At 63.2% G+C, this 11,454-nt stretch overlaps 1 protein-coding gene across 6 annotated transcripts in view; it reads right to left on the bottom strand.

The window, feature by feature from the left end:
* IGSF9B (immunoglobulin superfamily member 9B) overlaps positions 1 to 10,164 on the bottom strand; it is a 49,146-nt gene extending 38,982 nt beyond the window's left edge. For all 6 annotated transcript variants that reach the window (XR_010946386.1, XR_010946385.1, XM_067751621.1 and 3 more), the window contains exons 1-2: positions 9,916 to 10,164; positions 701 to 898 (exon numbers count right to left, since the gene is read on the bottom strand). Coding sequence is in view for 4 of the 6 variants with exons in the window: in XM_067751621.1 (XP_067607722.1) it covers positions 701 to 898; positions 9,916 to 9,979 (262 nt within the window). In the remaining 2 variants the exon portion in view is untranslated. The remainder of the gene's footprint in view (positions 1 to 700; positions 899 to 9,915) is intronic.
* Between the last annotated feature and the right edge of the window lie 1,290 nt (positions 10,165 to 11,454).

Raw genomic sequence — 11,454 nt, forward strand, 5'->3', positions numbered from 1 at the left:
CCCACCAGTTTCCTCTCTTCCTTTAGACCCCAACACACGCGCATGCGTACACACACTCAGACATGCATGCACACACACAAGCCCACGTGCAACCCTCGCACAGGCACACACGCCCCTCACTCACACCGCCCCACGCCCTCCTCCCTGGCGGGCAGGCCCTGACAGTGACTCAGTGAGGCCACCACTGGCAGGAGTAATTGCAGAGCAAGACAGCACTGGGGCCAGGAGGAGGGAGAAGGGAGGCCGGAGGATGAGGCACCTAGTGGAGCAGGCGCCCAGACACTTCCCCACACTCAGGACTGGATGAGGCCCCAACTTCAGAGCCAGAGGGAGGGAGTGGGCAAAGCCAGACAGAGCAAACCCGGTGGCCACCATGGCTCTGATGCAGCTGCTCCTGCCGAGCCAGCCGCCCTCCCGCCGGCTTCCTCTCCCACACATCAGGCTCCTGGGCTCCCTTCTCCTCCTCTGGCCTTGGCCCCTGCGGCCCAGCGGGGCTGTGCAGGAAGCTCTGTGTCTGCCCCACCTCCGTGTCCCTCTCCTCACGCCACTTAATTAAAACCTACCAGAGTGCAAAGGATGGGAGGACAGAGACAGCGACTGGAAAACAGAGATAAGAGGCCCGTCGGAAAAGACAAGAGGCCACGAGACACAGGCAGGAGGGACGGTGCGGGGGCCCTGGAGCCAGGCGGGAAGGCCTTACCTGCATACTCAGGGTCCACATGGGGCGGGTAGTAGCCAAACTTGATGAAGATGGGGATGGGCACCCCGAACTTGAACCACTCGACGACATAGGGCGGGGGCTGCCCCGTCACCGGGTGGACCACGTCGCATCGCAGGACCACGCTCTCGCCGGCCCTCGCGGTCACGAACTCGGGCTCCTCTCGCAGGCCGTGGGCACCTATCGGGACAGCCACACGGGGACACAGGGAAGGAGGTGAAAGGAGATCCTGCCCGGCCCCCCCAGAGGCCACCCCTGCCCTGCCAACCCCAAAGAGCGGAGCCCGACCGCGCCCTCCCCCATGACACCCCCGCCAGCTCTGAGGAGCGTGGCCACTGAGAAGGTGGAGGGGCCTCGGCCCCTCTGTGGACACCGTGGCCCGGGCGCTGCAGCGGGTGAACATGGGACGTCTTCCTGCACCAGGATGATTCCCAATGGAGCCTGGCAGGGGCTGCAGAGGCAGCCGCCGTCCCACGCCCCGCCCCCAGCTCAGCCTGATGTTCACAGCGCGAAGCAAGAGTGCTCCATGCAGGAGCGGGGAATCCCTAACAGGCTGCGCAGAGTGCTCGTGGCATCAGCAGACGGAAAACCCCGGGGGCCGGAGCTGGCCTTTCTGCCCCTCCTCCCTCGGTCCGCCGCGCGTGCCGCAGAGGAGGGAGCGGGAGGGGCCTCCAGCCCGCCAGTTTCCACGCCCCAAGCCTATCAGGCTGCGAAGCCCCAGACATCACCATTAATACCGCAGGAGACTAGGGACGCAGGAGGGGGACCCTGGGGCTGCTAACCTCAGCCAGCTAAGGGGAACATCCCCACCTCCGGCAGAGGACGAGGCGCACGGCTGGATAGGGCTCGGCCACCCTCCCGAAAGGGACTGGAAGGGACGGGAGATGAGCCGGGAGAGGCTCCCCGGCAGCCCCACCCCCAGTCCAGCCGCAGAGAGAAGCGGTTAACCCAGGCTCCGCCCCGAGGCCTGCAACCCCACCTCCAGCCCAAAGGCACCTTGTCCAGCTCCCTTCCAAAGTGAAAGAGGCCCCTCCCGCTGCCTTCCCTCCAGTACCCACACTAACCCCCAAACCCCAGCCCTTCCACCCCGCCCCTCCCCTCCAGTCCCGGTTGGACCCCTCCAGGCAGCACCAGGGACAGCGGCTGCTCCGCGGAGGCTCCCAGCCCGGGACGCCCAGGAGAGCAGCCCCCGTCCTCCGCGCGCCTCTGGGCCTGATTCTGACCACCCCTTCCACCCCTGGGGGCTCCGGCCCCGCACCTCTCGTCCGTCTCTCCTTCGTGTCTCTGTGTCTTTCTGACTCTCTGTTCGGCTCCGGATCCTCCTCCAACGTCTGTCTCGCTGTGTCTCTGTCATTTCTCTCTAGCTCCCCGCTGCATGGGTGATTCTGTCTACCTGCCTGTCTCTCCCCACCTCCCCGTTTATATGTCTCTATCAGCGCGTGTGTGTGTTGGGGGAACGTGTGGGGTTCCGTTCGCCTGTGCCGGGGAAGGGGTTTTGCTTTTCCACTGCCCGGTCTCCGTGGTGAGCTCTGCCTCCACCTCTCTGGGTCTGTGTCTCTGTCTGTCTCTCCTTTTCTCCCTCCCGCTCCAGCTCCCTCTCCTCCTGCAAATTGCGGAAGAAGGAGGAGGCAACCCTTCCAGAAGCTGATTGGCTACCGGTGACATCACTGTTTTCTAGAGAAAGAGCTAAGATCACAGAGTATTTTTGGAGCAGAGCAGACTGTTGCCCTCACCTGCCTGAGGCCCCAGCCGGTTTTCCAACCCTCCCAGCCCTGCTTTAGGCTAAGTTTGAATTCCAGCCCCTCAGGGAAAGCACAGCAGGCACCCCCACCACACCCCAGGGGCACCAGGTGGGGACAGAGCCCGCGCAGCACCCGGGCACAGAGGCTGCTCCTGGACCCTGCAGGGATGGGCAAGGAGCAGGCCACCTGAGCAAGCAGGGAAAGCAGCGCGTGTGAGCGCGTGTGTGCGCGTGTGTATGTGTGTGCATGCACGTGTGAGTGTGTAGGCTCTGGAGGAGAAGAAAGGCAATACAGGAACCAGGGTAAGAGGAGGGGGCTCCTCCCGGGGGCCGTCACCTGGGGGGCAGAGGCCTCCACAGAAGGGGCTCCTTCCCAGGCTCTGGCCCCAGCGCCTGGGGCAGGGGGCAGGGTCGCTTGCCCCCCTCTCACAGCGAAGGCTCTGGAGGCTCTGGCGGGGTGAGGGTCTGCACCTGGGCTGCCTCATTCTCACTGCATAGCAGCGAGGCAGCCTCTTCCACACCAGCCCCCGCCAGCCTGGACTCAGGGCTACGCACCCACCCCACCAAGGCCCACTCGGGCCTCAGCCCCGCCTCCACGGTTCTTCCCGAGGACCCTTCCACCAGCGGCCGGCAGCTGGGAGAGGACACGGTGAGGCCAGCAGTCCAGAGACGGGAGCAAAGCCAAAAGAGACCCGCTTCCCAGGAAGAAGGCCGGGGCGGGGCGTGGTGGGGGGAGGCCCTGCCCCAGCTCCCACGCTCAGACCAGCCCTCCTGGCTTTCTGAGTCCTAAAATATTTGTCAGCTTCCCTCATCTCCTCAACACACACCCACACCCACACACACACCCACACACACATACACACACACACAGCGTGTGCTCTCACTCCATCACCCACGAGCACTTCCCCCTCAGCCTGAGCCTTTCTGAGCCAAGCATGTCTAATAAAACACTTTCTCCAGAAAAGCTCACTGCAAAAAAAAAGTAAACATTCCTGGCAGCAGAGACCGAAGAGGGGCTTGACGGAGGAGAGAGATGACCTCAACCCTAGGAGGACACGACCCAAGTCGAAGAGTGAAAGAGAGTCCAGGGGCAAGAATGGAGACAGATGGTAGGGTGCGAACAGACAGAGACAGAGAGAGACAAACAGACAGAGAGATCTCAGAGGCACACAGGACTCAGCCTGGGACACAGAGACACAGGCCTTCAGAGGACCCAGAGCCAGGAGGGGGCAGAAGGGAGGCCGTTAGTCCAGGAGCAGCAGGCTGCTCATGGTGGCTGGCTCAGAAGGCAGCAGGAAAGAGGGGGCAGGGGAAGACAGGGATGGTTGGTGACCTGAGTGGGAGGGCTGCAGCGGGGGGAGGCCCCAGACCCCTCCCCAGCACAGAAGCCTGCAGCAGCGGAGGGACAAGGCCGGGAGCCTCAAAGGGACGCTGGCATCTGCAGGGTGAGCACCGCAGGGGTGGGAGGTGTCCTGGATGCCACACACCCCTTTCAGAGAAGGCAGGACACAGCTGTACCCGGAGGGGCAGAGCAAATTTGCATCTTGGGGACACACCCTGGTGGGCAGAGAGGGCAAAGGAGGACGCGGTGCCCCTGCGGTCTGGCTGACCTTTCCGAAAGCCCACTGGGGACAAACCTCCTGCTCTCTGGGCCAGGTGGTGCCCGGCGGGTAGCCGGGTCCAGGGCTGCCACTGGATCCCCCGTGAGCACAGGACCACGGGGCATCCAGGGCCTGACGCCCCCACCCCCCAAGCTGGGGCTCTTCCACAGGCGGGGCTGGGGGAGGAGAGGTGCCAGGACCGGAAGGTCTGACGGCGGGAGAGCCAGCCACCAGGCAAACCCGGCTTCCTCTAGGCCGCTCCTACACACCAGGCCCGTGCTGGGTCGCAGCGCTGGCTGACAGGCGTACTACCATCTCCATTTCACAGGTGAGCAGGCTGGGGGCCCCCTGGCTGGCTCAGCCGCCCGCCGGGCAGCAGGTCGGAGCAGGTTCCAGCTGCCGTGTCTCCCCTTGGCCGGGCCACAGGCCCAGGGACCAAGGACGAAGGCCCCTCCCACGCCGACCCAAGAAGCAGCCCCCTCCCCTCCGCTGAGTCAGGCCAGCCCCTCCACACCGCACACTCTGGACAGGTTCTCACAGCCAGAGCTCTGCAGCCCTGGACCCAAGCAGGACGGCGGGGTGCGCCTGGGTCAGAAGACAGCTGCTGGCACTGGGCTGAGCCCCCTCCACCTGGGACCCGGGAGCTCGGGCTGGGTGTGGCGGCGGCGCCAGCCTCCTCCTCTGTGAGTACAAGTCCTCAGGGAGCCTCCCCTCCCCCGCCCACCCCAACCCCCAACCCCGTCCCCCTCCCCCTCGGGCACCAGGCTCCCAAACCACAGGCCTGTTGTCTAATAATACCAGCGCCAGCCACCACCTCCATCTGCCAGCCTAAAAATAATCCCTGCTGAGCCCAAAAAAGGCACAGCCCCCAACAGTCCCCCAGTCCCTCCTCCCTGACACGCCAGGGGGTTCCAGGAGATTCCAGGGAGCTTGTGATCGGGCTCCCCGGAACAGCACCCACCCCCTACCCGGGGGGCGGAGAGCCAGAGGCTTGCACGAGGAAAGCTGAGGACAGACATACCACCCAAAGCCAAGTGTGATGCGGAGGAACGGCCGTGTCCACGTCAGGCCGCACCCTGGTTGTCCTTCCCAGGAGGCAGGCGGGCCGGAGGGCACCGGGACAGCCTGCCTCCGGCCAGGACCTCCACCCCCTCCTGGGCAGATCCTCCTTCTGCGGTCTCCCCAGTGCTGACCTCAGGCCCTTCGGCCCCCACTCCCCATCAAACTCTCAGGGCCCAAGTCAAAGGTCGGTTGAGCCCAGCCTGGCCCTGGCTGGGAACCTTTCCATTTTCTCTCGAGGCCCTGGGGGAGGGGCAGGATCTGCAGGCCCCCTCCTCCGTGGGCGCCTCTCCACCCTGACCCTCCTGGCCCAGGCAGCCCGAGAGGCAGCAACGACGCTATTAGCAGCCTTAATTTGCTCTGGGCTAGATTGTATTTCCAAGAGCCTTTCCCCAGGAGCCACTGGCAGGAAGCAGTCAGCAATCCAACCTCCGCTCTGCTCCTGCAGCGGCTCCTCCATGGACAGACCCAGCGACACCCACCCTGCCCTCCTGCCGGGCGGGTACAGGCCTGGTCCAAGTGCCCGTGAGCCGGGAGAGCCCTCGGGTAAGGCGCCAGGTGGTCACGAGTAAGCGGGGGATCGAAGCCCGTGTCTGCTCGTAGTGAAGCGTCAGCACTCCCTACTCAGAAGCCAGAAAACAGGACAGCAGCTGCCTTCATATAGTGTGTGCAAGTTACCTGCCACAGCTGGCGGCCGGGCCTGGACCAGGAGGGAGCTCAGGGGCGGGGCGGAGTAGAGGGTCGGGCAGAGAGCAGCACCCAGTCCCCTCCCTTCCAGGAGGACAGGCAGGCTGGCTGAGACCTCGCTCACAGCCTGGCCCACGAGGAACTGCTCTCCAAAACCTTCATGGAGCCCCCGACTCTGCTCACCAGTCTTCTGCTTATTCACGCAAGAGAGAACAGAAAAGCAGGAAGATTCCTAAGAAAAATAGGTCAGCTGCCTCGGGCAGGCTGGGCTCTCCCCTATGGGCAGGGCCAGGCTACAAGCTGCCTCTGCGCCCGGCTCCCCAGGGACCCAGCCCCTTCTCCACTCAAGAGTCTGGGCTACTGGGCAGCCGAGACCAGAGCCCACCTTACAAGACAGACCCGTCTTCTGCATCCCTGGGGCTCTGCCCGTGTGTGTCCCCACTGAGGCTTTCTCTCGGGGAGTTCAGACATCCTTCGACCAGCCCCTGGGCTGAGCCTCCAACTTTGGGGGCTTCTGCGCTGCCCAGACTCAGGTGTGGAGCAGGGGGCAGGGAAAGTCAGGCGTCTGCTCCAAGTCTAGCCTTACTGCCACCCACGGCCACCAACACTCAGATGGGAGTGATGCCCCACCTCGTTCCTAGAGACTCTGGGTCGCCTGTCTGCTGCATTCACGTGCACATGCAAACACACAGCTGCACACACTGCGTGCACACACGCACACACGCACACACACACGCGCGCGTGTGTGCAGTCACCTCCAGCAGCTTGCACCAGTGACAGCTCTTTCCACAATTCAGATCCACTCTCACACAAGCTGCTTTACCCATCCTCGGGCGCAGACAGGAGACAGCTGCTCCCCAAGACCCGAGCCCAGCCTGAGGAGGCATGGGACGTGCAGGGGGGCAGGAAGCCTTTCAGAGAGGAGAGAGTTCGTCCCTCTCGGGCCTCACTCCCTCGCGCCCAGGTCCGCCCTCACTCCCTCAGCGCAGGAAGGCTGTGGCAGCCAGGCCCGAGGAAGGGAGATCTGAGGGAGGAGAGCACAGGGCCAGGAGCCAGGACAGAGGGCAGCCAAAGCAAGGCTGGAGTTCAGCACCTCCTGGCCAGGCAGCATCTGCTCCTTAGGTAACCAGATCCCAGCTTTCTGTCTCAGAGCCTCAAACCTGAAACCACCAGCCCTGGGACCCGGCAGCTCCAGGTCCAGCACACGCCGATCTTGGGGCCAGCAGCTGAAAGCTGATTCTTCACACACACACCCTGCTCGGCTTCTCCTGAGCGCAGCCTGCCAGACACACCCCTGCCTCTAGCGTGTGTGCTGGAGACGCACACACATGCCACTTGGCCACGTCCCGAGCCAAGTCCTGCTCAGCTGAGAGGCTGCCCGTGGGTCTTGCTAGCAGCCTCCAGGCCTAAACTTCCTCCCTCCCACCTTGGCTGCCAAAGGGAGGGAGGAGGGTCAGGGCCAGGCCAAGAGTACAGGGCACTGGTCCAGCTACCAGCAGGATCTGAGTCAGAACCCACTTTCTTTGGGGACACTAGTCATGCAGGATTTGTAGTCAACAGGAGGAGGCAGCCTTGGCGGTAAAGGCCCGGGTCCTCCCCCCAGGCTTGTTCAGCAAAAGTCTGGGATGCAGACTCCAATAGCCATCTTCCAGGCTCTTCTGCAACCCTCCCCAAGCTCTCCACTGCCCCCCGGACACACGTGACTCATCCCTCCCTCTGTCCCAACCCTTTCGCCCCTCTGCTGGAGCAGCCCTGCTCAGCCAAACCCTAAGGCTGGCACCGCAGAGTCCCTCCCCTCAGGAATCTCCCGGAAGTCACCTCTGCCAGTCGGAGAACAGCTGAGCTCACACAGCAGCATCTGAATGCTGGCAGTGTGCAGGCAGCAGCCTCACAGGCCTGTCTCCTGCCCCCGGAGGCTGTGCGTGACGAGCTGCTTGCCTCCTGGGCTCCCTGCATCCTTCCCACAAGGCTCTGGCCACTGACAAAACTCCAGTTTTACAGATCTTTCAAAGGATTTCCGAGCAGCCCTCCACATCTCCCCGGGCGAGGTCCACCTGGGAAACCAAACTTGGTTCCCGACAGAGGCAGCACCTGAACTTTACCCCAAGGCATTCCCAGCTTCCAATGCCCTGAATGGCTCAAAGGAAAGAAATTGAGAGGGGGGCCTGGAAGCCCCAGACAATGAAACCATCATCATCATCGTTTACTTACTTTCTTACTTACTAAAGAACGCTAATGTTCACCAAAACCCTACAAGCTCAGGTTGTTAACCCCCAATGAGGCAAGTGACAATCAGAGAAGCAAAGCAACGTGTCCAAGGTCACAGGCCAGCAAGTGGCCGAGCCAGACTTGACTCCAGGTCCTGTGACTAGACCTAGGTCCTTCACCACCACACGCAGAGCCCCTTTGGCTAAAAAGACCCCGAAGACCCACAGGGGTGGCAGGCAGGGGTTCATGTCCAGCCACCGCAGACAGAAGGCAAAAGCTTCATAACCAACAACCTTCAATGCTGGGAAGTCCTTCCTTCTGTCTAGCCGCCTTGTGTGCTGCTGTAATAAAGCCCATTTTCCTTTATTCTGTGCTTAAACTTGTAAAAAGTCCATCCGCCTCCCCTGAAGTCTCATCCCCTGAAGTCTCAGGCTTGGAGGCTATTTCAGAGCCTCCCTTTGGAGTTTCTTTTTTATTCAAAGATCCCAGCACATCCTTTTGTGCTTTCAGCCACAGTCCCATAGCAGGAACATACCAAAAACTGGAGGGGAGGAAGCTGCGGGCATCGGAAGACTACAAGGGAATGAGGGGGTGAGGCTGAGGCTGGAGACGGGTTCTCAAGCGCAGTTCGAACGACCTCACACCCCACTCCACAAGCTTCTGCGGTCACTCTGGCCTCAGTTTCCCCACCTGACAAAGGGAGAGTTTTAAAACCATCCAGGTCACACACCATTTAACAAAATCACCCTTCCCTTCGCCCTCCTCTGTATTCACACACTCCCAAACAGCACGGAGACCTATTCCATTCCAGAAACTTTCCCAAATCACTTCCCCTCCCCCTACACAGCCCCAGACACGGTGAGGAGAGGACCCTCCTGCGCGAGCGCGGCCGGACGCGGGGTATCCCGCTGCGGGTCCTCCTGCTGCCGCCCGCTCCCGGCGGTTCTCCCCGGAAGCCATCCCTCCCAGCCCTAGGAACCTGTCCGCAGCCGGGTCGTGTCTGCGCGCTGAGCACCGTGAGCTCAGAGACCCGGCACTTTCAGGCTTCGCTCCTACTTCCATACAAGGGCCGAGAGCCAGGGTGTCACACAGAGGTGGGCAGGTGGCTCTGCCGTCTCCAGAGCACAAGCCCGCGCGCTCACGTGCGCATCACCCAACGCGCGGGCTTCCCTCTGGCCTCTTCCCAGCTCAGACCGGAAAAACGGAAAGAGGAAAACCTCCCTCCGCCCGGAGACGCGGCAGTGGGGACCCCCTTCCGCCGCCCTCGCCCCCGGCCAGCTGTGCCCGGCTGCGGCGCGCTCCCGGGGAACTTTTGCCCGGCCAGTCTCAGGTGCGGCGGAGCGGGGCGCGGGCAGGGCCAGCCAAAGGCAGCCGCTCCTCACAGCCGGCGAGGAACCCCGCGCAGAACCAACTCTTCTCCTCTCGCGGGGCTCCGTGCGCCCCGCCCTGCGAGGGGACCCGACCTCCAGCTGCCAAGACGTGTGGTCCGGAAAGACGCGAGCCGGAGCCAAGCCCCACAGCGGCTCTCCTGCGGAGCGGTGGCGCTGCGCGGGGTCCAGCGTGCCGCAGCCGCCCGAGGACCCGCAAACTCCCCGGCGGCAGAGTTCAGAAAGCCGCCGCCTCCCCAGCGCACGGGGCGGCGGCTGCGCCCGAGAAGGGCACCGGGCGCGGCACCCGCTGTGAAGCCCTGGGGCCAAGGGTGGCGAAGTGGACCGAAGCCCGAGGCGTCCTCTCCCGAGCGCCGGCAGCCCGGGCTCAGGCCCTTCCCGCCGGCCGCGGCCTCGGCCCCCGCCCTCCCCGCGGTGCTCGGAGCGCGCCCGCCGGGAGGGCGCGGGCTCGGCAGGAGGACGGGGCCGAGAGCGCCGGGAGGCGCAGGGGAGGGACACTGCACTTCAACTCACCTTGAGCCGCAAGACCTCGGGCGCTGATCACACTTGCTATCAAAGTGGCCACATACCAAATCATAGTACTACCGCGCGCCAGCCAGGAGCCTCATCCTATCGCAAAGTGCCCCGCGCCGCCTACGCCCCGTGCCGGTGCTCCCGCGGCTCCTGCGGCTCTTGCAGACCGGGCGGCCCGCTCCCCATCCCTCCGCGGCTCCGCTCGGCTCGGCGCGTAGCCTCCCGCCCGGCGCAGCGGCACCTGCACTAGAGCCCGAGCGGAGCGCAGCCAGCGCCGAGGAGAAGCCCGGCCGCACCGCCCCAGGCCCGCCCCCGCAGTCCGCCCATTGGGCTCGGCTCGCAAACCCGGAGCCCGATTGGCTGGGACGCCTGCCCGTCGCGGCGAGGGGGGCGAGCCCATTCAAGGTGCGTTGACGTGTGGCCAGCCCAGAGCCGCAGAATCATGCGCATTGCCGGGGAGAAGGCGCTACCGCGTCTCCGCTTGGTTCTGCTCCCTGCTCCCGCTGCCTGGCAAGTTTCTGGGGGAGGGAATGTGGCTGCCGGGCCGGCTAACGGGACCCTGGAGTCTCGGGTACCCTGCAGGTCTGAGGGGTCGGCGCCCCCGCCCACCTAGTGAACCCAGCATCCGGTTTCCATCCAGCAAAAAGGCGTCCCGGGAGGACGGTGCTGATTCAGTGATGGGGAAACCCGGGAACGGCAGCCTGGGGAAGCTGGGAACGTCCTTCGCCGGATATCTTTTCAAAGGGGTCACGCGCTACCGCCACCAACCCCCTCCCTTCCACACACGGCCACTCTTTTCTCCCCAACGCACCCCCTCCCACCCAAACGTGAGATTACATTAAGCTCCATCCAGCCCGAAGGCAGGGGGATGACTAAAATGACCTCTAAAAGTCGCTAAGATTTGGGGTGATTCATTGGCTCAGCTGCGGGAGAGTCACGGGCCCCGTCGGGAACACACGTGTGCACACTGCCACCCCCAGTGCGGGTCATAGTTGCTCATCACCACGAAATCTCGACTTTGAGCAGTCAAAGTGTTTGTTCTTCTCCTAAAAAGGCTGTCTCCTCAAGCACAAGGTTCCTCCCCCCTCCCCACCCTCCTGGGAGCCTGGCCCCATCAGCAGCATGAAGCCAAATGGATTTGGGGAGCAATGTAGGGGTCTGGGATGGAGGGACCCAGGGAAAGTGGATTTCTTATTCCTTCAGTAGAGGACAGGGAGGAAACTGGAAGCTGTTCATGTTTCCCAATCTCATCCCCTCCCCCAGTGCAGTTGTATTTGCAGAAGAAATAAACGAGTGTCATGGAAACATCTACTACAAACAATCCCCTCACACGGGCGTTCTGAGGCTGAAGTGAAGATGCCTGTTCTTTCAAGGAGTGAGAGCAGTGGTGAGAGGGGCACAGCTCCCCAGGATGGGCTGCTGCCACAGAGGGGAGACAGAGGGGCAGCAAAGGGGAGCTCACTGGCTCTAGGACATGGAGCTCAAAGAAAAACAAACAAAAACAAAACAAGAGGGAAACTTGCTTCTAAGAAAACACAC

This window comes from Pseudorca crassidens, chromosome 9 (assembly GCF_039906515.1).
Source record: "Pseudorca crassidens isolate mPseCra1 chromosome 9, mPseCra1.hap1, whole genome shotgun sequence".
In the NCBI taxonomy this organism is placed as follows: Eukaryota; Metazoa; Chordata; class Mammalia; order Artiodactyla; family Delphinidae; genus Pseudorca; species Pseudorca crassidens.